We start from the raw sequence: 27,115 nt of genomic DNA, 5'->3' as shown, positions 1-27,115 counted from the left end.
TTATCGAGAAATTTGCAACTTTGCAAAACATTAATATCCTGCAAAGTAAAAGTGCAAAGTGTTTCACAAAATTTAAAAAGTTAAAAGGCTTAAAATTTGTCAGACTTTATTTAAAAAATGAAAAGTAAAAGTGTTTCAACAATTTAAATTACAACTTGGCAATTGAACTGTTTTTTAAAATATTGCAAAGTAAATCTTAAATTGTTTAATAAAATCAAATAGGCATTTTAAAAAAAAAGTTGACAGTTGTAAACAATGAAAAATGAGTCGATCAGAGAAAAATGGTGCAAATTGATCCATCCTGGAGGTTGTACATAATTAAAAGGTAATTCATCGATTATAATATTCGACACTCGATGAACTACTCTGCAGTTCATCGGCTCTTCAATTTCCTGTGATGTCTCTGTGGCCCGGCACCCAACAGAGGTAAATGCTAAATTGATGCGCTATCTCAATAAGAGACGATTGACAATCGAGGGCCGTTTGAGATTTGGTTGAGACACCGTCAAGAAATTTAATAGCAGCCTGACTGCAGAAGTTGAAATCGCGTTTTCTCTTAGCCAGGAGAGGAACTCTTTGATCGCTTAAATTTCCGCTTGGAAGACGCTACAATGAGGGAGGAGGGAGGTGAAAAGAAATGCTTAGATTAATCTTTTCTGAGTACACACCAACTCCCTCTTGGATCCATCTGTAAAAAAAGAATGCTTTTGTCATCCAGAAGTTTTTTGTCTTCTCATTCATCTCTGGAGGGAATGGTTCCCTGGAAGTTTTTTCTAAATACTCTATGTACTTTGGTATAGAACCGAAGAGATTCAAATGATCGAGTGCCTCACATTATTGTTGGTCCATTGAGATGGGGCGGTGAGTCTTATAGCTGTACTCAATGCCACTTGATCCGATACAAAAACATAACCTTTTTCAAAATTTTAAATTCAACCTATGTCAATGTGATATTCGTTGTATTATGACAATTTACTCTTTGTTAATTTCTTCTTTATTATTTGAACCTAGCTCACAACTTGTTCTAGAAAATAGTTGCCATATATGACATAACAATTAAATATTATTATTCTATCTTCCAAAACAATTTATAAATTTTTGAACCGTTTGAAATTTTTATAAATTTTTAAATTAAAAAAATCCCATCAATGAAAACGATAAAAAAAAGTCTGAAAATTCATTATTTCGTACTATTTATTAATTAATACGTATCCTTGAAAATATTTATTTACACAAATAACATAGAACACCGTCATTTCATTAATCAAAAAATTGTATCAGACAATTGTTAGAGAGTGTTAGAAAACAGCCTACATGAAGCAAATTCTGAAAATTTGGTAAGTATCTAATTCTTATCTATGTAAATATTCAAATACGAGTTTGTAGAAAGTTAAGATTCAGGAAACATTGAAAAACGAAACAAAGTTTCAAGAAACAATTTTCCATATTGATATCACACTAATTCAATTTTGAACTAAGTCAGCAGTTGTATTTCATCAATAACTTACTATAGAAAATATTGGTATCTGTTTTTCTTCAACAATTACAAGTAAAACCCACTGTAAATCGTTATACTATAAAAATACGTTGAAACCCAAATATGGTCATGAACAATTCAAACTTCAGTACGACCAATCTGGAAAATTTTGTTCCAAAAATTGTTCGATATTGGTAATGGCAAAATGCCTGTTGAATTATCTGATAGGCCTCAAATATCTCCTAAATATTTCGCAAAATTTTAAAAGTCATTTTTTAACGAGCGAACGAGTTATGTTGTCTACAAAACACAATGAAATGAATTTTAAAATTCTATTCAAACGAGATTACTACCTTAATATTTGCAGGGAAAAATCGGATGGGTTAAAACTTTTTTGCAGAACATAAACAAGTTAGGTCTTTTTAAAGACATTACAGTAAAACAAATTATGAACCACAAAGAAACAATTTTAAGAGGGAAGTTCAAAGGCGAATAATTGTTAGTTCTACGGATTCCTTATACTTTGTCGACGAATAAATAAATTTAAGGGAAGTCGGTAAATGTTTGTGGCAAACAATCTTGAAAATCTATGATTTAAATGGCCAGTTTAGTATCGTCTTTAAAACCCAATTGTGTTTCAACAAAATTTATTATTATTATTATTAAATTTCTTGGTGAAACATTCCTTCAGTTGTCATGAAGTGTTAGAAGACTTAAAAAATATATGTGAACCGATTTGTAACAATAAATTTGCGTTTGAATTCTTTTATTTACGTAATCAACCTTAAGCTCCTGCAACCATCTTACTTTTCATTATTTTGTTCACCCCCCTAAAAGTTATAAGTAAACCTACACTTCATATTCACAAAATACCTTTTCATAATAAAAATCTTTACAAACTCACCAATCCTGCACGGAATTAAAACTATCTTCGTTCGTAACATCGTACATAAGAATGAATCCCATCGCACCACGGTAATAGGCGGTTGTTATTGTTCTGTATCTTTCTTGTCCAGCGGTATCCTGTAAAATAAAAGATGTAGGCGAAAAATTTTAAATGAAGTATGGTTTGTTTTTACGGTAAGGGTATTAATTTTCATATGAAAGAGGAACAAATAAATAAAAACTTTAATGTAAATTATTATGTTCACGGGGTGAAAAGAAGTAGAATATTACATAAATAAAATGTGAAGCCACGAAACAGCATCAAGTTTTGTTTTATGGCTTTTAAATTGTTTGCTGATTTCGTTGAAAAAAAAATAATATAATTTTTCTGAAATGATTTTTTATCGGTTGAATTCAAGGGTTTTGTTTATGTTTGCATTTGTGTAATTGAAAAATGTGGGTTTTAAGGGCCAAACCCTAAATGCTCTATTCATGGAAGTAATAACTTATGTTTATAGATTTTTTTTTTTTTGACTTTCTATGGGATTTTAAAAAATAAATATTCTCGGTTTTATTGCGAGTCCTTGAATTCCAGTCTTTAATTGAAGCCAAAAAGTTGAATACAAGTTTTAACTTAAAAATCATATACCATGGCAAACAGCGTTGCTAATTTGGCCAGTTTATATTTTTGAGATATCAATAATATCCGAATTCTCCGAAATATAAATTTAATTCTATATAAATTTCACTGTTTTGTTTCACAACTCTTAGAATGAAATTTTATCATATATCACCCAATTTCAATAGAAAGAAAGGAAATGCACATGGAATTCTTTTAAAATAATTTAAATTGTTCTGCTTTGTCATGATGAATATGAAAATTCTCAGAAATCTTGGAAACATAACTGGCCACATGAAATTAATCCAGACAACAAAACTGTCTTCGAATCCACACCCGCAGGACAGCGCAGTAGAGGAAGACCGTGGATCAGGTGGCGCGCACAAGTGGAAAGTGAGCTCACCTAACTTGAAGCGCGAAACTAGAGACATCTAGCAAGGAACCGAGCATTTGTTTTTTGTATTTTTGTATCATGTCATAACGCTTTTAGAAATTAAGATCCAGTTTTTCAAACTTAATTGAATGTAAGCCACAGAAAATTAAAAGAGGGACCGTTTTGCATTAATATTTCAAATATCATTTTTATCTACTAAAACAAATTGTTTGAGGAGAATCCACGCAAACCATTTGCCCTTTTTGTTACGAACTGCAATTACCTGTCAAAATTTAGCTCGTAATATATAGAATGGGCAATTATCAGTCTTCTAAACTTTGACAGCTCATTATTTTACACTATGCAACAGAAATAGAGTTTCGTAAAACTTGGTTTAAATGTTTTGCTAAATTTTAGCTTGGCCAAGTTTTGTAAAGAATTTTGTATGAAAGCTAAATCTTAGCTAAAGCTGACTTCCATGATAAAAAAAGCATTATATTTTGGATGGTAGGTGGAACTCATTTTTCCTTAGCCTTGACAATAATGTAAAGGAAAATATTCAATTGTTGGTGACGGACAGCTAAATAAAATGCATGTTTTGATGAAAATTGTATTTATTTGTTGTATAAATGGGCTGAGTGGTTTGAAATAATTACTGCCAACACATTCTAGTGAATTCAATACTTTATTAATAATTAAGTTAAGTTTTAATTCAATAGTTAAATTCAGTTAAGGGTTGATAAATTATATGAGATCGTACAATTCAATATCAATATTATATTTTACAGCGACTTGCTTGAAGAGCGAATGAAATCGGAAATTAAATAAAAGGAATGAGCCGGATAACGAAATGGCACAGAGTTGTCAAAATGACTTATGGACTGTTCGGCAATCTGACCGGTTTCAGTTCTGAGTAGGTTTGTTTGTTAATATGTGACAGTTTTGAAGTGAAAATCAATATTTTTCGAATGAACATCTTGTGAAGAAAGTGATTCTTTTAAGGTACCCAACTATATATTTATTTGTTTTTACATTTTGGGCGGTATCTCCGACTTGACATAATGCATTAGAGGTTTTTAATGAATCTTAAGTTTACGTTTTATTATCATTATAGCGATCCCACAGAGAAGAAATCTAACCTCTGTCAAATCCCGTGATATTAGTGACCAATTTACGTTTCCAAAACTTGGTATGACGCATCGGTTACGTTTGAATCACAACTTTTGAAGAGAGTTTATATTACTTTTAACGCATTATATGTATATAAAATATAAACTGGCTAAATATTTCTAAAATTTCCACGTTACATAATTTCTGACTTTTGCTGTCAGAAATTTGAGAATAGAATTTGTATAATTCGATTTCTCAAGAATTCTCTATCGCACGATTCAAAAAAGCAGAAAAGAAATACAAAGCAAATTTGATTTCTAGGAGATATTATGACACTTCAAATGACAGCTGATATTGATAAGTGCCAAATGGCTGCGATCAATCTCAAACCAATAGAGTATCCGAATACCTTTTTGTTAGTGATTTATATGTGAAATAATAGCTGATCGAAAGAAAAAATAATTTCCAATTTTGTACCTTAAAATCTAAACAGTTTATAGTTGTTTTCTTTTTTGGCAGTTATCTCAGTTTAGGTATCCAACTTCAATAAGGTATCTCGAATTTCACCTGTCCAGGATAGCTTATCCAACATGAGATTGAACGCAGCTAATGAATGGTGCTATATTATCTAGAATAATGTCACTAAACGTCATTTAAATTTTCATGATAACCAACGTTTACCAGAAGAATTTCCTAATGGATGTGTTCATTAATAACATTTCATAATTCGTTACTTAAACTTGATCCAAACATATTTTGAAGGCGACTTGCATATTCAATCATTTTGTTCCAACTAAAACTCAGTCAACTCTTTCTTGAAACACGAACAAATGACAGCGAATGTCCCAATGCCATTACACTTGATGATTTTAAGTTAGCTTGCATCGTTCTAGGAAAAGTTTCTTAAACAGTGACAGATATCCTTCGAAGATATAGGAGGCGTGGGAATCTGTCAAATATGTAAGTATAAGCTATAATCCCTCTAATGTGTCTCTTCTCTCCGAAAAGCATTACATTATCTAGGAATATGTAGACACATAATTTTTTCTAATGTTAAAGTTTCATATCCATAAAAGAGCAACGGAAAAGACAGACACTTAATTAAATTCAGAAAAATTAATTAAAATGTCAACAAATTATCCTCGGGCAAAGAAAATAAAACAATTAACTTTTTTCAGAGAAGCTTTGCGATGCATGGCCAAAAACTAAATAGAAAACAACACTCACATGGAATCAAGTTGATAACAATCCCCAAACCCCCTAACTGTCATTATAGACCACAAAAATATATATATAAGACACAAGTTGAGTTTTAGCCAAATGGGATGTAAACAGAAACAAACCCACATGATAATTAGGTTTGTTTACACACTTGCTATGGCTTCCTTTGGAATTTTCTTTTTTTTTTCGTTTTATTTTCTGAACACCCCCAAAGAATCCAACAAAATAAATGTCATAACTATTTTCCCCACAAGTTTTTCTTCGGTCGTATTTTGTATTGTTCTTTTTCATTTGTTTATTTGTTTTGTTTTTTCCTCCGAGTTGTTTATGAAGACTTGTTGATTTTAGCACTTGTAATAAATTGAGGGCATCAGAATATAGATAAAGTAGAAAATAACCTTTTAGTGGTAATACCCTAGCAGCCTACATAACTCACTTCTACCCTAAACTATTTATGTACTGTAAACACTGCACACCCTTTACTGATTCAAATCAGTAGTTAGTTTAATTAATATTTTCTTTTTATTATGACAACAATAACAATATAAAACTGATATGGTGACCATCAAGGTGTTATTTAAGGGAAGATTACATAGAGAGGACTGATATAAAGGGTGATGATGGGTTCCTGAATCAATATCTTCAACTCGTACTTACCCATATTTGTAATTTAACTCGTTTATCATGACGAAATACTGTTTTCACTTTAAAATCGATTCCAACTGTTGATACGAAGGCCGATGTGAATGAATCATCTGCATAACGAAACAGGAAGCTTGTTTTGCCCACGCTTGAGTTTCCAATTATAAGCAATTTGAACATGTAATCGAAATTCTGATCGGCAGCATCTTTTTGCCATTTTGGATCACCACCACCAGCCATTCTGAAAATAAAAAAAATTAAATATGAGGGATTAAAGTTTTTTTCAAAACTGCGAAATGTGTAAGGAATAAAGGAAATACATGTAAAAGTCTATTTTTCAAGAGCATAGATACGTTTTGAAGGAATACGTTTGTAACAGGGCCGATTTTTCAATTTGAACATTTTAACATTTATCTGACAGTCGATACGTTTTCTTTATTTGGACATTTCTCAAGTCAGAATAGAGATATGGACATTATCATTACAAAAATTGTTATAGATTAAACAAATTCAAGTTGAAATTTTGTTTTGTAAATCAAAAAATTATATTTGTAAATTGGAACATTATTAAAGACAAATTATGACAAAAAATAGGTAAATTTTGGCTTTCAACTCGAATTTGAACTTATTTCATTTTATATAACATTTTTTTGCTAACAGTTGGTCACTTTAAAAAAAATTCAATATACAACTTTTTCTATGCATCTAGAATTATAGTTTTCTATCGGACAGTACTCGTGTTTTTTTGGCATTCTATAAATAGTATAGTAGAAAATTCCCAAGAAAACGCATCGGCAGTAGCCAGATTTTTGTATTTAAAAATTGGTACAACTGAAAGAATAATATTTAAAAAAAAAACAGACAAATAGAAAAAATGTTTGCGAAAACCAAAAGGTAAAATTAACTTCAGCTAAAGAAACTAACTAAAACTAATAAAATGGACAGTTTTCAAAAAGAAATGTTAAGAAAAATTCTGGAAATTGAGATTGTATAAAAAAAGTTAATTTAACAATTGCAGCTTTGACAAAAAGGGGGTTTGTTCGTAGACTACTACAATAACATGTGTTATTAAATCAAGCTTGAAGCTCGTCTTAGTTCTTTATATAACTGAATCGAGGAAGTGCTGTCAAACTTAATCATTATTAAATATTCTTGTACGGTGGAAATGGAAACATCAACAAAATTTATTTAATCTAAGCTGAGATAAGCCATTGGTGAATAAATAGCAAAACTTCATTATCTTTTCCATTGTTTTCTCTTACAAAACTAAATAATATCAACAGTAACAGATTGTTTTTTTTGCCCCAATAGAAAACACATGATTCCAAATGAACAACTAATCAACGAACACTGCCATCGATATACGAATGCAATATCAATCGTACCAACATTTGAGAACTAAATCGCATAAGATCCATTCGAGACTCGTATAAATGTCAAAAACCCATCCGTAGTAAGATTCTACTTCATCTCTTATCGGTAGTATTCATACTGCGGATATTGTTTTTGTTATTCGTGTTAAATCCTACCATACTATTTATAGATTTTCCAAAAAAAACAAGGGTAGTGTTTTAAAGGCTTGAGAAAAAAATAAATTGTGCGAAGATTTTTTAAGTACAAATTCCTGTCTTTTAGATACAATTTACATCATATTATTGTTTTACTTAGTTTTTATATTCTCATTAGTTTTGAGTTCTTATTTTTTTGATTCTATATACAATTTTAAGGAACCTGAAAATGTTTTTTATGATTTAAAAAAATGAATTTTATTAGTTAATTTTTAATATTGATTTCGAATATTAACTTCGAATTCATCCATCTGCTCAGTTTTAGAAATACCTGTTTTTAACATGCACTTTCGATATTAAAGTAGTTCTGCCATTAGTTATGTTACAAACACAAATCACCATAAGTTAAGAATAATATAATATTTTCTTTTCGTTGTTGTCTTTAAAAGTTGTGGCCATCCACCAATTGTAGCACGCTCTGGATCAATTGATATTTTTGACACTGCTTCCGTAAAGTCTAACTTAAGAGTTTAAAAATTCCCGTAAGAAGTTATTCATATGCGATCTCTAATTCTGACCACAAAAAATAATCCTAGACATTAAAATATGAAATTTACCAAGAGCTTATCTTAAGCTTCTTTAAAACTTACTAGTTAGACCCCAAGGCACTTTTGTGTTATCTTCATCTCTCTCTATTGAAAATCTTATTTGTTAAACAATTTACCAATTTATGGAACAACTTGTCAACTGTTCTCACATTCGCTCCTAAAATTTGTTTGTTTTGACACTTTGGATTAAGGCTTTCAATCAAACCATTACAGATAGGTTTCGATTGTTAAGTTTGAACCCTAGAATGATAGTTTCAGTTTAATTAGTTGATGTAGCATAAATTCTATAGTTTTCTTTGATTCAAACTTCTTCAGCGTTCAAAATATTTTTATTCAAAAACAAGAATTATTATGCGCTCATTTCTGGCGTGCCAAAATAAAAACTATTCCCACGATAACTTTTAAGAATAGAGGTGTTAAGATCTTTAGAGCGTCGTCTTGTCTTGTCATTTTATATCAAAGCAATGTTTTGAGCAACAAGGTCTTTAAGTTTTGTAACAGAATTTATGACACGAAAACGAAATAATTGAGAGCGTCTATTTATTCGCACATACACATTACACATGTTTAGAGTTATTTGTTTCGTGACAGTGGTAGCACTGGCAGTTAACACCTGTCAAACTCAGCTGTCATTTAAAATGTTTGCCATTAACGATAAAACTTACGACAAAAGTAGTGTTTCAAACAACCAATTTCGGACATTTCGTGATGGTTATTGTGAAGGCTTTTGTAAAGTGTGTACTTTTGAACGAACGACTTTGGAGCTTGTCGTACTAACTTCGTTTTATCAGAAGATCATAATTTGAACCAATTTTGACTTTATAGAGTGAGAAGTTTCTTGGTCAAACCATAAAGCCATCAAGATAATGTGATTTAACGCTGTTACATTTTTGTCTGAATTCCTTAACCAACATTATTCAAGTTCTATTTAAGATACCGCCGGAATTTGCAAAAAAGAGTTAAAAAATCACGTCTAGAGTGACATTGTTTTTACTAACCTATGGCATTCTTTATATCTATAAACAAAATTAATTTTTTGTCAAAAATGTGTCACTGTTTGCTTTATTAACTTCTTATATGAAGTAATTGTTATTAGTCTGATTTTTCGAACTAAAATCAAAGGTTTTAGAAAGATGTCTGCTTGAGCGTGTTTTCATATGATGTACGGTGGAAACTAGTGGAGATATCGACTTGGAATACATTTTTTTAAGTTAATAACACCTGAAACATTGTATTCAATATTTGTTTTAATCAAGTTTCTAAGGAGTAAAGAAAAATGCTGTTATTGCTATTTTGTAAAATTTTTAGAAATATCCAATTGACAGACGGCCAAACAGTGTAGGTCACATTCCAGGTTTTATAAATATGATTTTTGGCATTTGTTAAAAAAAGCATTATTCAGCATTCGCCAATTAATGTAACGGAAGTGTCTTTCTCATTTCGAAAAAAAACCAAGGGCGATAATGATGCCAGTTGTAACCCGCAAAACAGGTCAATTTTAATTTGTTTAAAGTTATTTCTTAATGGCTTAAGAATTGTCTTTACTGCATATCAGCAGGTTTTGCGTATTGACGTAGCCATTTAAGCATGTTGCGGTAAATTTTACCACAACAAGATTCACCTCGGTTTTTGGTACCACACTTAACAAATTCTTACTGCGGCCCTAAGATTCTGAAAAAGTTTAGAAGAAGCCTAGACCATCAACCACTGACCTGCTCTTCTAGACTTTTGGGAATGCAAACAGGCTTTAACAAAGTGTGCGAAAGAATTTCACACCAACGAACTGTGCGACGGTTGGTCCACATATTGGCCTAATAATACGCCAACGATCAAAGATAGAAAATCACTACAGGAATATTTTAATAACTTTCATTTTAATTATAGGCTTGGCTACTGACTTTTTTCAACACGACATAAGTAGTTTTTCCTCAACCGAAATCGAGTACGTGTAGGTACTCGGTAATGCTAGGAATTCCACACGATTTTCCAGAAAGTCTTGGCTGGAATGGGTTCGAAGGTGAAGAGCTGAGCTACTGGGTGATCACATCACCTCTTTACAGAGATCGCGTGCGATGAAATATACCTGGATTTTCGGTCTCACAACCCAATCTTATGGTTGGAAGAAGTTGCGGGACCGAGAAAATACTTTCACCACTCATAAGATCAGAAAGCATTGCTAAGGGCGAAGTAGCCGAAGTTGTGAAGCTCGCTATAATGATGACACTTTTTTGATTGCGCCCAAAGCAAAAAGACGAACGAAAAATTGTGTCAAAGAATTTATTTAAAAACACCTACGTAAAGTAATTTTTTTTACGATAGTTTTTCTTTAAGTTTTTATTGAGTTGAAGATTTTGTTCAGCGGTGGTGAAAAATTGGGTTGAGAAAGGGCTACGATAGCTGTTGTGGAAGTCGAAAAGCTAAGTATAGTGTTTGCTTTTTTTGTGCCCTTCCTTTGTTTCTAATTCGTTCTTTTGACCTTCGCGTCAAAAGTCTGTTTTTCCGGAAAGTGTTTACCGTTTAATTGGTATTTTCGAAAATCTTTTTGAAGTGATTTTTTTCTTCCTGGTTGTGCTTTACCAATTTTGTTTAGTAATTAATAATATTTGTACTTTATTTTGTTCTTACATTTTAATCGATATTTGTTGTCATAAAAGATCCTGGTTTTTAATACCAATTTCGGCAAAGGTTTTCAAGGCAATAAAGCATAATTTTAATTTCCCATCTGGAAAATAAAACCACTCTTTTATTTCATAATTTTGTTTTAAGACTAACTTTTCAGCTTTTGGTTTTGGTAAACTTCCATTAAAAAATTTCTTGGCGCCCACTTTAATCAATACGACTTTGAGATATTCACCTCGTCGTATTTCGATATTAATTTTATTACAATTTATTGATCACCTCGATTAATAAAATAATCACCTAATCAAAACCCCCCTTAGGCTAAGCTACCGTGCTGGAAATACCTAATTGCTACCTGTGGTAAATTCTTTCACCTGTTTGACACCCCGACTGACGTTTCTCGTAAAGTGTCACAATGACTCTCGCAGTACAACGGCGGCGGTGTGCAATTTTGATTTTGGTTTAAAATAATCAAAAAAAAGGAATTTAATAAGCGTTCGGTCTTCGACAATATTGGATTCGAAAATCCAATATTTCTGAAATATATTCAAATACATTCAGTCGGGCCGTCGAGTGGTGGAAAATTTGCAACAACTAGAAATGATTTTCAACACTAAACACCAAAAAATGGACGAAGTCAGTCCTCTTAAAACTTCTCGAACAGATTTATTTTTTTTAAAGAAAATTTTCATAATTTTGAAGCACTGTCCTGGTATTAAACGATTTTTGATCCACTGCCAAAATTTACTGAATGAAAATATGAAGACAATTTTAAATTTTTAAAGTTAAAATAACCTAAAACCATTATTATGCATTAAATTTGCTTATGATTGAGCCAAGACAAATTTGTTAAGTAAAATACATTCCCGTTTTTAAATTGTTTTTCATTTTCCCAATTTCATGTTTCAAAAAATATCCTAAAGTAATTGAAATACATTTTCTAGGGCCATACAAATTTTTAGTCAAGGATTATAGTATTTAAAGTTAGAATCACTCTTCCATGTTAAGTTAAGTTAAGAGACTCCATAGGTCCACACACAATAAATAACAAAATAAAAAAGGAACAGTAACTTATATCTCGTCTCGACCTCAACCTTCAGCCTGTTATCGTTCGTATTTTACGAACGATTTATATCATAAATTTAAAATGTCAAAAATTCAACAACGACAAAGACGGACGATTGAAATATTGTCACGTTTTCTTCAGCTAAACCTTTTATTATGCAAATATTGTTACTGTCAGAGAAAAATTTTCTATTATATCAACTTTTCTTTTAAGTCAAAATGCTATGACACGTGCCAGTCTTAGCATCAGTAGAAAGAAAACGTCCTTCTTTTAAGTTTAAAAGTATAGAACAAGTGAATCCTTAGAGATATTTTTGTATGTATGTTTTTAAAAGTTTTCTTTCCTTTAGGTATCAGAATTTCATTATGATATACCAGAGATGTTTTTCTACCTTTACATTATAGCCATCCAAGTGCATGAAGAAGGTGTATAATATAAATATTCACCAAGAAGGTATTTTAAAAAAAGTTAATTAAGTAAACTTTGAGAGAATAAATAATAAAAAAAAAAAGAAGTAAAATACAGAAGAAAGAAGCCGATAGGTTTATTTTATCCTTGAAAAACTATTTCTGAAGAGATTCTCGCTAGAAATACGCAAAACGCTTAATATACTTATTCAAAGTTATGTTTTATGCAAAGTTAAAAATATTTGTGTTTGGTAAGACTTATTCACAAGGAAATTTATCAATATTTTGCTTTTTAATTTTCTAAGAATTTCAGTAAGGGAATTTTCAAACAACAAACAAAATTTTGAAGTTATTTTTGAGATAGGTTGTTTCTACTTCTTTTTCATGTTTCAACGAAATATAAAGCAATTTGTTTTGATCCTATGAATTTTGAACTATAAATAAATTAGGTGGCACAGCAGTGCTTTGAGAACTAAAAAATAGTGATTTACAATTCTCAAACATTCATGTGTTCGATTAATGGCAGCGATGGAGGGGACCTACAGTTTTATGCCAAACCCGAATGGCTAATTTGAGTAAGAAATTTTTATGACAAGAACTACTCTTGGGGGATTTGACAATAACAATCCAACGTACTTAACATCATACGACAGGAACTATTAATAAATAAGACTTATTAGATTTAAAAAAATGCACATAGAAAGAGGTTGTCGAACACGAGAAGTTAATCGGAAGTGAAGCTTCGATATTTTTTGGTTTAACTATTCGGGTTTCCTATAAGTTGCTTTTAAGCTTTGGTTAAGTGGGTTGCGCACAAGGTTAATGATACATTTTTTTTAATAAAACGGGTTGTCAATTTTGGGGTTTTAAAAGTATTGGGCTGGAATTCAACGTCTGTCAAACTAAATTGTGAAACTAATTTTTTCAGTTGAAAGTCTGACATTAACGAAAATGGATTGCTTAGCTATCGGAGAACGCATACAAATTGTTAAAACCTACTTCAAAATGTATGATTCTTCCGTGGTACTGTGGACCATAGTACTTTATGAGAAGATTATGATTTACATAATCATTCAACCAATATTTTAAAGAAATCGTAAAGCCTGTGCATTATAGTTTTCGTCGTGCCACTGAAAACTGTTGTTGTCCTCGTAACGTCGTTCTCAGGAGTTAGGACTGTCTTACGGCACATTATGGCGTATTTTGCAGTTAGATCTACACCTTACTTACTTAAGTTGGCGCTACAGTCCGGGGCGGACCTGGGCTTCAACCAACATGCGTCTCCAGCCAGCTCGGTCCCTAGCTAGCTGTCTCCAATTTCGCACGCCAAGTTGGTTGAGGTCCTCTCCCACCTAGGTGCGCCACCTGAGTCGCGGTCTTCCTCTACTTCGCAGTCCCTTGTGATTAATTTCGAAGACCTTCTTGGCTGGAGCGTTGATGTCCATCCGCTCTACATGACCTAGCCATCAAAGCCGTTGGACTTTAATTCTGCTAACGTCGTTGTACAGCCCCTACAGTTCGTCGTTATATCTTCTCCTCCATTCTCCATCTATGCGTACGGGACCAAAAATGGGGACCAATTTTTCTCTCGAAGCATCCTGAGACGCTCTCATCTTTCTTTGACAGGGTCCAAGCCTCAGCGCCAGAAATGAGAACCCGGAAGATGAGTGTCTTAAAGATGGTGATTTTAGATGCTCGAGAGAGGACTTTACTTCGCAATTGCCTTCTAAGTCCAAAGAAGCAGCGATTTGCAAGAGTTATTCTTCGTTTGATTTCAGCGCTGGTTTAGTTGTGTTAATAGCGGTGCCTAGGTAGACAAATTCTTAACTACCTCAAAGTTATAGCTGTCCATGGTGACGTTTTGTCCAAGACGTCGTTGTTTAGTGTCCTTTTTTGATGACATCATATACTTGGTCTTGCCCTCATTGACTACTAAACCCATCTTCTTCGTTTCCGTCGCAATTCTCAGAAACGGTCCACTGACATCACGCTTTGATCTTCCAATTATGTCATATCATCTGCGTATCCGAGTAATTGGATGGACCTTTGGAAGATTGTGCCTCTAGTGTTGACGGTTGAGTTTTGCACAATTCTTTCCAGAACGATGTTGAAGAAGTCGCATGACAGTGCATCGCCTTGTCTAAAACCTTTTTTGACATCAAATGCATCGGTAAGATCTTTTCCGACCTTGATAAAGCAGCGTGCATTCTAGACATTGCTCCCTATAGATGCTATCATACGCGGCTTTAAAATCGATAAAGAGATGGTGGGTATCGATTTGAAGTTCCTGTGTTTTTTCCGAAAAAAGTAGGACCTGATGGGATTCCACCCATTTTATTATTTAAATGTGCATCTTCCTTAGCTAGGCCTTTGACGACCATCTTTAATTTGTCTCTTTCTTAGCGTCAGTTCCTAGATCAATATTTAAGTCAGGATCTAAACAGGATGTTACTAATTATAGACCAATCTGCAGTAAAGCTTCAGCTTTGCCAAAGTTATTTGAAAAGAAGTCTTTGATAACTTATCATTTCAAACAAAAGTCATTGTTTCAGTATACCAACATGGTTTTACATCTGGAACATCTACGGTTACTAATCTATCGTTAATGAGTAGTTATATAATAAACAATTTTTAATCAAATTTTCAAACGTATATTTTATTTACCGATTTCGCCACAGCTTGGGATCGCGTAAATCACCAGGTTCTTTTGAATAAACTTTTGAAGTTTGGTTTTCACTCTAATCTTTTCGATTGGTTAAAATCTTATTTAACTCGAAGGGTTCAAATTGTTAAAATTGATGATCATTTTCCGAAACGGATTTTAGTGCCATCTGATGTCCCTCAGGGCAGCCATTTGGGACTACTATTATTCCCATTATTTATCAATGATATTCCTGACATATTCAAAAATTTATCATGTCTCCTATTTGCGCACCACTAAATCCATTCAAGATTGTACTTTGTTGAATGATGATTTAAATAGATTGGCTGATATGCGTGACAAAAATGTTCTATACTTGAATGTTTCTAAGTATCAAGTTATATCCTGTTTCCGTAACAGTTCACCTATATACTTCAATTACACTATTAACGATTCAGAAATAGAACGGGTGGTTCGGAAAATAGATCTAAGAGTTTTACAAAACTTTCCTTCTTACCGCACATAGGAAGATGAACTCGCCAGGAACGGTACAGTACAGCCCATCCTACCACGTTTATCAAGTACTGGCATACCAAGCGCTACTTGTAAACTGTTGCTATTGCAAGACGCTGCGAGAAGGGCAGGCACCAGGTGGAACAACATCACCACGTGTCAAGCCACAAAAAATATCTGGCCAACACTGGATTTAAAACGTTCAAGGTGCTTGCTCTCTCTAAGCAGATCCCATATAAGCTCGGTAACAGGTGTCATAACCGGACACTGTCTAATAGAAAAGCACGCCACGAGACTATGCGTATTCTCAAATGACTTTTGCAGAAGCTGTATGGATGAGGAAGAGGAAGAAATAGTTCTTCATCTTCTCTGCACATGCCCTGCTCTAGCTCGAAAACGTAAGAATTACCTAGGAGAATTCTTCTTTAACGATCTAAACGATCTTAATCATATCGGTATAATCACGTTTCGTAAGGGACTCAAGCTGGTTCCATTGAGCTTAAGAGGAGGCCTCAAGATTCATCACAATGGGCTATTAAACTGGCCTAAGTGTGTCCGTTTCCATCTTGGACAGCCACTATAACCTAACCTAACCTACCGCACATAGATTACAGAATCTATAAATCCGATCAAATGCTAGGGTTTATTAAGAGAAACACTAAAAAATTTAAATACCCATGCACGCTTAAGTCCCTTTTTCGTTCTTTGGTAAGATCGGTGCTTGAGTACTGCAGTACGATTTGGAATCCAGCTTATAAGAACTCGGGTGAGCGAATCGAAAAAGTTCAAAAAGAATTTAAAAAATATGATTTTTTTAAATTAAATTGGAGGATTAAAACCATGTACCAGTTATTTGGAATACAAAGTCTGGAAAGTCGTCGTACATACTCTGGAATAATGTTTATCAGAGACATATCATATTAAATGTCCTCCATTACTTTCTTCAATATTTACAGCGACGAAGCACATTTCTCACTCGGAGGTTATGTTAATAAACAAATTTGTCGAATTTGGGGTTCTGACAATCCTGAATTGAATTGAATTGAAGAAAGGGCATTACAACGACAAAAAGTCACTAATTGGTGTGCTATTCGGTGATAGCGTTCAATTCAGAAGGTTATGGTCAAATGATAACCGACTTTTTGTTGCCTGCTATTGAATAATACGACTTAGAAAATATGTGGTTACAACAAGATGGTGCCACATGCCACACAACTCGAGCGAATATGGCTTTATTGCAAGATACATTTCCTAGCAGCCTAATTGACCAGTTGATATCGTCTTGGCGATATCAACTGGTCACCAAGATCATACGATTTGACACGTAAATAAAATTTTAATTTTTGGGCCCTTTAACACCAACATTCGTCAATATGGCTGATATACCGCCTAATACATTTCAAAAGTGGTCAAAAATTACCTAAAAAAAATCAATGCTTGCAACTTTTCTCTGGTCTCTGGTTGTTTAGTTTATAATGCTTCTAAATCAGTTTTTTCTTTGTTAAGACATTATTATGCACTTAGTATAACGTGTTTATAAATAAGAGTAATAATAAAGGATCATACACACAAAGAACTTAATTTTTAGAGGCTTTATTTCGAATTCCTTAAATCCTTATACCTAACCTAAAAAATATCCTCAAGCCAAAAATACTTAAATGTTTTCATTTGTTATCCTTCTTTTTTATACTAAAAAAAAACTTTCGTTGTTTGCTCTAATTCCTCAATTTCTTGAAGACATAATTTTGTGTGGCTATAAAATCAGGTCAAACAATGGACATGGACAAGTGTTTTCTCTAGTTTTTCTAGCACATGCTCAAATTAGTCTACAAAATTGTTTAACATCACATATTTGCTTTTGGTCACAATTTCCTACTTCAAAAAAAAAAACGGAAATTCCAGGGTAATTTTCTTTTAAATCCATTTCCTTAAGAACATCCTTAGAATAATTTTAAAACAAAAAGCCTTCCACATATGTGTTTTGAAAACACAAACAAAATTAAACCTTTGCCTTTGTGTTTCCTGGGTATTCTTATAGCATAACATAGGAGTACATTTTGTATGTAGGTAATGGGATGCCTTTGGAATATAATTCATCCTCTTGTTATGTCAACAACATCAAATTGGAATTTAAATTCTGAGCTATAAAACACACTCATGTGTATATTGTCCTTGTCCATAACTCACAAGAATTTTTAGAGAGCTGGAAGGAAGGTTTTAAGTCAATTGGTCAAAGTATTACAAAAATGTAATGTAAATAGAACGATCGGTCCGGTTTTTAAAATTGGATTTAATTTATGTTCAAGGATTTAAATAGACTTTTAGTAATGAAATATGGAAATAATGGTAAGTCTATGTTTTTACCGTATATAAAATATAATTAATCTTAAACATAATAATTCCCTTACATTTCCCACGACATATAAATATTTGAAAAAATGGTAAAAAGTACAACATTCAGGAATCGCAATCAATTATTGTTTGTTTTATTCTTTTTTTAAATCGCATTCGCCAAGCAAAGTATGTGAATAATATTTGATGTTATAATATTTGATGTTTTATTATTTAAGTATGTTCAGTTCAAGTTTGAGAAATATTCAAAACAAATTGCTTGAAACTTTCTGTTTTTGATTCTAGATCTCAAGTGACTGAGAAGGTTATTCCACAGTCTAACAAAAAATTGCCTGCGCGATGTCAAACACGTTAAGGTGGACGAGCGCAATTAAATGGAACGGGTATAGAAACACAAAAATTAAGTCTGTCACATAGATAACTTGGAGTCTTTTTAACAATCAATTTGAAGAGTAAAATACAACAACGATATTTGAAGAAAGCTACCAGATCGCAATTGAAAAGCTGATGAGCTTGAAAAGAGACGTGATCGAATCTACGTAGGTTAAAAACAAACCGAGCTATTGCGTTAAATGCCACCTTTAGTTTGTGAGCTGATTGAGAATCAAGATCAGCAAACAGCTCACACCCGTATGTTGTAATAGGTAGGACTTTTGCTTTTACCAGCTTTAATTTAAAAAGGGTAGGTAGTTCGGATTTAGTAACAGATAGTAACAGATATCGACATGGTTATTCCAAGTTAACCTGTTGTTAAAGACCAAACCTAAATTTCTAACTTGGGCAACATATTCAATAAAACATTTATTCAACATAACGGGAGGGAAATTATCTGGTCTTGGTTTGTTTATTGAAATTGGAATTGGAAGAGCTTAAATTTTTTCGTGTCGTGTTGACCTGTAAATCAGAGTTAATTTTAGATATTGCATCCTTAAGCATCATCTCAGGAAAACTAATATATAATTGGACATCATCTGCATAGATATGAAACTGACAGTAAGACAAAACAGAGGGCAGATCATTAATGAACAATGGAAACAGTAAAGGTCCAAGGATTGATCCTTGGGGAAAACCATTATTAACAGGGAGGTTCTACCATTACAAGACACGCCTTGCATACGATTGGTCAAATATGAGTAAATAAGTTTTATAGTTGTGTCAGAGAAGCTAAATAGGGTCGTCAATTTATCACAGAGAAGATTATGGTTCACACAGTCAAATGCCTTTGAAAAGTCAAGTAAGGTTATCACAGTTGTAAATTTATTGTCTAAAGCATGTCTTATGTCATCAAAAACGTTGAGTAAAGCTGAAACACAACTATGTCCAGACCGAAATCCACATTGCAAAGGATTCAATAATTGCTTGTTAACTTCCCATAGAAAGTTATTGTAATGGGTCCGATTTGTCAAATTGAAAATTTTGACATTTTTCGACATTTCAAGGTCCCTAGAGTCGAAATAAAAGATTTTTAGAAAGATGTCTGTGCGTGCGTGTGTAAGTACGTTTGTACGTCCGTACGTCCGTACGTCCATAAGTTCGCGACGTTTTTTTCGTCGCCCATAGCTCAAGAACCAGAAGAGATATCGACTTCAAATAAATTTTGTTATACAGATAATAAGGCGGAAAGATGCAGAAAGGGCTCTCAAGAAAATTGCGTGGGTGGTTTTTTTACCATAGCAGTTTGAAAAAAAGGTGAAAATTTAGGTTAACCCTAAATATTTTACGAACCAAAAACGCTAGAGACTTCAATTAAATTTTATATAATATATTGCAACGTGACACAAAACAGGTATATTTTTTGAAAAAAATCAATATAACGGTTTTTTATAAATCAATAAAACTGAAAAAAAAAAATTTGTCACCTCCAAAATTTTACGACTGAAATATGATTTCATCTCCAAAACAATTTCGTGCAACGAAGAATAATGTTTTTGATATCTGATAAAATTTTGTGAAAAATCGAATTGACAGTTTTTTTTACAAAAAATAAAAACCTAAAAAAAAAATTTATAAAAGTTGGTAAAAATTGATTTTCGACTTAAATATCTTTTCAAAACTTTGAGATATTGGCTTTAATTGACTTTTATCTTTCAAAACATCTTGTTGTCAACATTCAATTAAAGTTTGAAAAAAATCGATTTGACAGTTCTTGTACAAAAAATTAAAAACCGAAAAAAAAAATTAACAAAAGTTCGTAAAAAATGATTTTCGACTCAAATATCTCTTAAAAACTTTGAGATAATAGGTTCTAACTAATTTGTTCTTATAAGAAATATTGTTTTCAACATTAGGATAAATTTTGAGAAAAATCGTATCGACAGTTTTTTTACAAAAAATAAAAACCTGAAAAAAAAAATGTATAAAAGTTGGTAAAAATTGATTTTCGACTCAAATATCTCTTCAAAAATTTTAAATATTGGCTTCAAATTAATTTTATCTTATAAGAAATATTGTTTTCAACATTTGGTAAATTTTTTAAAAAATTCGAATTGTCAGTTTTTTTACAAAAAATAAAACTCTAAAAAAAAAAACAATACTAAAACTTGGTAAAAATTTACTTTCGGCTCAAATAGCTTTTCAAAAATTAAAAATATTGGCTTTAAACTTATTTTATTTCAGAGAAAATATTGTTTTCAATATTCAGTAATTTTTATATAAAAATCCAACAGTCCGTTTTTTTCATAAAAAATAAAATCTACAAAAAATAGTGCGCAAATTTGGTAAAAATACATATAGACAAACTTTTAAGCAAGACAAATCGACAGACGGGATGGGAAGTTATCAGTGTGGGTCGCATCCCAGCCTCTTTTCTCTAATATATAATTTTATCTTATTACTTATCAGACTTTCAAAAACTTTATATAGAAAAGATACGATAGCTATCGGTCTATATTCCTTTTTTTTTCCTTGTTTTAGGATAGGGATAATTTTCGATGCCTTCCATAGCATGGGATATGTAGATGTCATTATAATGGTGTTAAATATGTGCGTTATGTGGGAAAGTAGGAAGGGTAGGAGGATTTGAATGCGATCTTTAGTTTGAATTAAATTTTAGATTTGTACGATTTCGCTCATAAAGGATTGAATTCTCTTAAAAGTGTCCTTTCAAAGTCTTTCTTAAGCACTGAAATCACAATTTAAGAAATATGAATTGTTTTAAATGCTTTTTTATGTAACAAAATAATTTTACTATAGGGCCCTCCAATAATGAGGTTTCGTTTGGATAGTTAAAAAAAAAATGCACGTCTAAAGCTCACAAACTTGTTCCTATATTTTAAGTACCAGTATCATGATGGTTACTGCGTTGGACTGTCATGCCAAAGGTCTTGGATTCAATCACTGCCTGTTCCATCTTAAGTTTTTTTTGACGGGTGCTGCCTTCTGCTAGAAATTGACAAATGTTAAAATCTTAAATTAGCCGTTCAGATTTGGCATAAAAATGTAGGTCCCCTCATTGACATGACTCGTCCACAGCAATGGTTGAGAGTTGTAAGTCACTAGGCCCTAGTCTCAAAGTACTATTGCGGAACCTTAAGAAATTTATAAAATTTTGGTTTGAAAATCGTCAAGCTAGATAGAATAACACGGACGACGTAAAGGTTCAATACGTTGACTTCCCGATGTCAAAATTATCTGTGTCATTTCTAAATGGCACTTCTGTCGTAGCAGGCGTTATTTTTTCTGCAAATACAAACAAAAATATGAGTTTTGAAATCGAAATAATTAAATTTATCGCGGAAGTAGCTTACACAGCCTATAATTACCAATGGGAATCCCTCCAAAAGCAAATGTATTTTGTTTGTTGACTTTTTTAAAGCTGTCAGACAAAACGAAAAACGAACTAGAGCTTCCGTTTGAAGTCACATTACGTAACATTACGTTATTGCCTTACGATTGTCAAATGAAACGTGAGCATGCATTGAATTCCTATGGCTGAACACGTAAACGTCAGGCGAGGTCCCAAAATACGTTGACGAGGTCCCAAAATGAGTCAACGTGATTTACTATCATTGTCAAAAAGTTGACTCGCAAAACTTTGGCTATCACACGATTTCCAAAAATCAATGCGTATTTGAGTCAAAGTGACAAATTTAGAGTCAACCTGTATTAAAAATTAAATTATAAATCCATCTTTAAACTTAATTTCCATATTGTACGTTACTATAGGAATAATTTAAAAATATGCGTTGACCCGGTATAAAATTCTGCTCTTTCAATGCTGGGACACAGTCATTACGATGAATGATAGTCCCAAAAACGAGTCATAGTGTCCCAATAGCATCGTCGCACACATTACACGGTCACAAAATATGCTCCATTCGTTGACTTTAAAACTTCTGTCAAAGTGAGCGTCAATGTGCTAAACGAAACATTGACAGCATTTTTCGTTGAAGATCACACGATTTAATAAATTTGGGACATAATTTTTACGTCAGATAGTCAACGCTTTAAAAGTTTAGAACGTACTATTTTAAATACATTGTGTACATGTATACATCCGGCCAATAGAATAGGTTCGCAGCTTTTACAAGGGAAAAGGCTTTTTTCTGCAGAATAGAGCTTTGCAAAAAGCTTTTTCTTTTGTATTCTGAAATCATTACTCATTATCGATCTATTTACAAGAAAGAGACAAATTTAAATATGTCCTAACGGTAAATTTCAAGCAGACTTTTAAATAGTCAATAGAATAGGTTCATCTGCTTTAAAGTTAGTTCTGCTTTAGAATTTGTAAAGATCAGTGTTGGAAATTTGTACAAAGTGAAGTTAAATTATTCAAAATACAATTTTAACAAAAAATGGGACGATCACAGTGCCTTAATTCGGAAGAAAAAATTTAAATCAAACTGTACGCAGAACAAACTTTAATTGCGCGTTTAATTTAAAAAAAAAGTGGAACATCGCAAAATTTTGTGAGCAATTTTTTAAAAAATAAAGAAAACTATAGGAAGAATATGAAAGGACGCCCAAAAGTTACGTCATCTGCTGAAAGGAGATTGATTGCTTCAGTGAATGGAGTCTAAAGTCTTGTCCTCAAATAAAGACATCATCTGGAACAACAGCAAGCATTTCCAGGGCTAAAAGAGAATGATTAGGAGTGCCCCAAACATCAATCGTATGAAACTCAAGAAGCAGCAGCTTGAATTCTGCAGGCGCCACATGTCATGGAAAAGGGAGTGGCAGTTTGTCGTTTTCACGGATAAACAAAATTCAATCTCGATGGCCACGACGGATTTAATTATTATTACCATGATCTACGAAAAGAAAAATTATTTTTGCATCATAGCCGTGAAGCTCGTGTTATGGTTTGGGTTGCAATATCGTATTTTTGAATTATTGAGCTGGAATTTCCATCATCACGAATGACGGCAAATTTATACAAAAACATTCTTGAAAGGGCTTTTCCGTAATTCACTGAAGTGTTTAGACCCAATAAATTGACTTTTCAGCAGGATAACACCCCATCCATACCACCAGAGTTGTACACCTTGCAATGGTATAGTTCTAACAGTCAAACGTCAAAATATGACAGCTTCGAAAGTGACACTGGTCCAAACATTGTCAAAGTGTCAAAATAAAATTTCAAAATGGAAAACCCTTAAAATTTAAATAATAACTGACTGCTTTTACTGTTACGAAAAGTCATGGGTATATATACTCTTAAACATTTCGAAAATGAAAAAATAATTCTACAAAAATGTAATCCTCCCGAGAAAAATCCCAACATTCATCACACAGATTTATCCAAAGTAATATTTCTGTCCATTAGGTAAAATCCTTTAAATGCAATCAGACATAATGCATCCCTCGAGAATATTTCAGGGAATCCTTTCCGTTTCAATGATTTCAAAATGAATACACAAATTTTGTAGTTTTTACATTATATAAGAAGGTAAGGGAAAGGGTTATATGTAGGATACCCATATACGAAAATGAAAAAAGTCCTGAAATTCCCTCTTGACCAAAAACGAAAAATAAGAAAATGCTGCTTTACCTAAATTTCATGGATCCTGAAAGGATAAAAGCTAGGAAAGGACAATTCATGAAATTGTTTTGTTTCAAATGACAAACAAAGCCAGGACAACAACACTTGCGTTAACGTCGTCGTCGTCGTAGTCCTTTTTTGGTTGATATTTGTAGAACGCTACCGTAGAAATAGAGAAGGATACATTCCCTATATAGCTTTCACAGGCACACTCCCTACATTATTCGGTCTCCTCAGGACTATATTGTTTTGTTTGGCTTTGTTGAATTCATCATTCTCATATTATGTGCTGTACAGTTTGTACCTCTTCCTAGCCTAAAGGATATATATTGTTGGTTCTTATTTGATTTTCGTTCCCCAAACCAACCGATATCTAGGTCAATGATTGCGATGTAGAGGATTTATTCGGGGGTTTTAGGAATTAGGTTAGTTTTCGAATTCATCTACGCAATTTATGCAAGTTTCTTCGATTGTACGTATAACAAACCTATGCCTTTGCTATACGCCTTACCTGGTGAATATTTATGTGAAATACTTTTCATGATACCTATGAAGGCTCATTGATTCAAAAAGGAATAATTTTGTTATAAATTCAAACTGTAAATAAAATTTATACACGTTTTATATCCTACGAATGTACTCTTATATCCTTATTGTTTGTTTATTGCACAAATAAAGCCCACGGCTAGACGTTAGAGACGTTAAAAATAAAATCTAGGAAACGTACATGATATCTGTTCCTAGGTATACACTTTTCAATGCACACTTTATTTATACAAGCTTTGAAATGTTCGTATTTACATAATATGCATTCCATTGTAGGTGAAATGCTTGAGGTTTTAATATGCTATGAAAGATAGCATACGTGCATAAGGGTTAAGTCTTGGGACTCTAAAATAACTCCAATCTTGAATAATTTTAGAAAAAGTGGGGATCTGATCTATTCGATATAATTATGGAAACAGTTTTCTTCAATCTTTCGAATGGAGTGGTAGAATATTCATCATGTACGAGAACTTTAATAAAAAGCTTAAAAACAAGCTAAAAAAAAGTTTTCAAAAGTATCCAAATAAATCGGATATCGGAATGCCTTTTTTATTTACATAAAGTTTAAAAACCTAGAAGAGTTACCAAAAGGTTTTTATTTCAAATAACCTAAAAATGACAGCTGTCACTTTTAAAGTGTCATTTTTTGACATTTGACCAGTAAAAACTAAGCGATTATAAAAAAAAACCATACATTTTTCAGCAATGCTTGAAGTTTTTAAACTACTGCAAAAGATTGTAAACTTTTTGCCCTCACAGTTTGCAAAACTAAAACACTTTTGGATCGTCATGACCCATTTCGATTTCTCGGCCTTAGTGAAGTATGAAAGTCGAAACCGTGTGCATCGCTTAAGAATAACTGAAAACATTACTGATTAGGCCCTTATTGTTGACGAGAACTCAGGTTTGGCAATTCTCAGCCGATGTTTGGATAAACACTTAGGTCTTAAACCTTTTAGGGTTAGTTGATCGATTAAAGAGAAAGTTTTATCTTCGACGAAAAGCATTTAAGTGATGCAAATTTTTATACAACAATCATCTTCAGTGATAAGGCCCCTTTTTTACCTCGGAGGCTGCGTTAATAATGAGAATTGTGGCATTTGGGACTTTGAAAATCCAAAACTGTTAAAACATCTCTATACTCAACGTTCCACTATTTGCTAAGGTTATTGGGCGGGTGGTGTTATTGGTCCTTACCATGATAAAGATGGGGCTAGTTAAACTGTTTTTATTAATCTAAAATCTATCTATTATAATCTCGCGAGATATAATTAATACATTTTTGGCCGGATTACAATTTTCTAAAAATAGGTTTCCTACCCGTTTTATTTCTTTGAAACGGTTATCAAAATTGGGCTGTAAGATCTTGTGATTTAACACCTTTAGAATATTTTCTTTAAGACTTCGTTGAAGGTAAGGTCTATTACATTGATCCATAATCGATTCAAGATCTAAAGAAAGGATCTCGTGAAGTTATCGAGGATATGCAGTTGAAAGTATCGGAATATGATATGTAAAATTTCATGCAAAGGGTAGGTTGCTGTAATTTAAGCTTTGACAACTACTTGGCTTTTATATTTTTTATTTGTTAATAACATATTTTAAATCTTACAAATTTATTAATTTCTTTTAAAAAATACTCGATTTATTTTAGTATCAAAAAGAAACTTTTTATTGGAAAAGCTCACATTTATCTACAAGAACATGCGACCCATAAATATGCTTTTTATATCCAGGATGCGTTTTAAAGTATGTGTGGTAATTAGTTCTAATTAAGATATACCTGGATGGTGGAAATTGTGTTCCAGACTTGTAAAGTTCAATATAGTTGGTGAAGAATTAAAATGAATGAGTGGCACGATAAACTTTATAATTATAAATGAATTTCCTTGTGGGAAACTATGAGTGGGTTTAAGAAGATATAGTGGCACTTAGTTAATATTATAAACTCGTTTCAAAGATATTTTATTAGAAAATTAGTTTAATTAAGTGTTTTGAAATAAAATCAAAAAGAAACACAAAGCCATGAGATTTAGATTAAGTTGAATTACTTCATTAAACTTTTTAACTAGAATGCTCTCTGATGACTTCCCATTATACCTTTGAAATAATATTTATTTTTTGTAATTTTCGTTCACAGAAATTTGAAAACTATGCATTGAATTTATTATAGTTTAATTTAAGTTGTTTTCAGATGAGATGAAGAAGTTTTTCTCGTTGGACAAATTGTGATTTGAACTTTTCTGAAAATTGTATCTGCTGTCAAAAACGTCTTTATTCGGGCGGTGTACAATTATTCAAAGTGATAACAGTGTTCGATTTAAAAAAATTTGAGTTAAGGAAGTATACAAATGTTTTTTTTTCAATCAATTCTGTAAATCATTAAAATTATTGCATTAAAATTAGTTTGAAATCGAAAATATTAACGTAAGTTATTTGAAAATATTTATGTATATCCTTTTGGAACCTGAAGACGAAGAACTGGTTGTTGATGATTTTAATTCACCCAATCTCAATTGGATTTAAATTGACGATGATAACTTCTACG

General features: G+C 32.3%; 1 protein-coding gene across 3 annotated transcripts in view; it reads right to left on the bottom strand.

The window, feature by feature from the left end:
- LOC129948785 (ras-related protein Rab-3) overlaps nucleotides 1-27,115 on the bottom strand; it is a 66,733-nt gene that overhangs the window by 6,398 nt on the left and 33,220 nt on the right. For all 3 annotated transcript variants that reach the window (XM_056059805.1, XM_056059807.1, XM_056059806.1), the window contains exons 3-4: nucleotides 6,343-6,568; nucleotides 2,382-2,500 (exon numbers count right to left, since the gene is read on the bottom strand). In XM_056059805.1, the coding sequence (XP_055915780.1) occupies nucleotides 2,382-2,500; nucleotides 6,343-6,567 (344 nt within the window). In that variant the 5' untranslated portion in view covers nucleotide 6,568. The remainder of the gene's footprint in view (nucleotides 1-2,381; nucleotides 2,501-6,342; nucleotides 6,569-27,115) is intronic.

This window comes from Eupeodes corollae, chromosome 3, assembly GCF_945859685.1.
Source record: "Eupeodes corollae chromosome 3, idEupCoro1.1, whole genome shotgun sequence".
Classification (NCBI taxonomy): domain Eukaryota; kingdom Metazoa; phylum Arthropoda; class Insecta; order Diptera; family Syrphidae; genus Eupeodes; species Eupeodes corollae.
The sequence above is the reverse complement of the archived record's forward strand: the minus strand, read 5'-3'. Positions and strand labels throughout refer to the sequence as shown.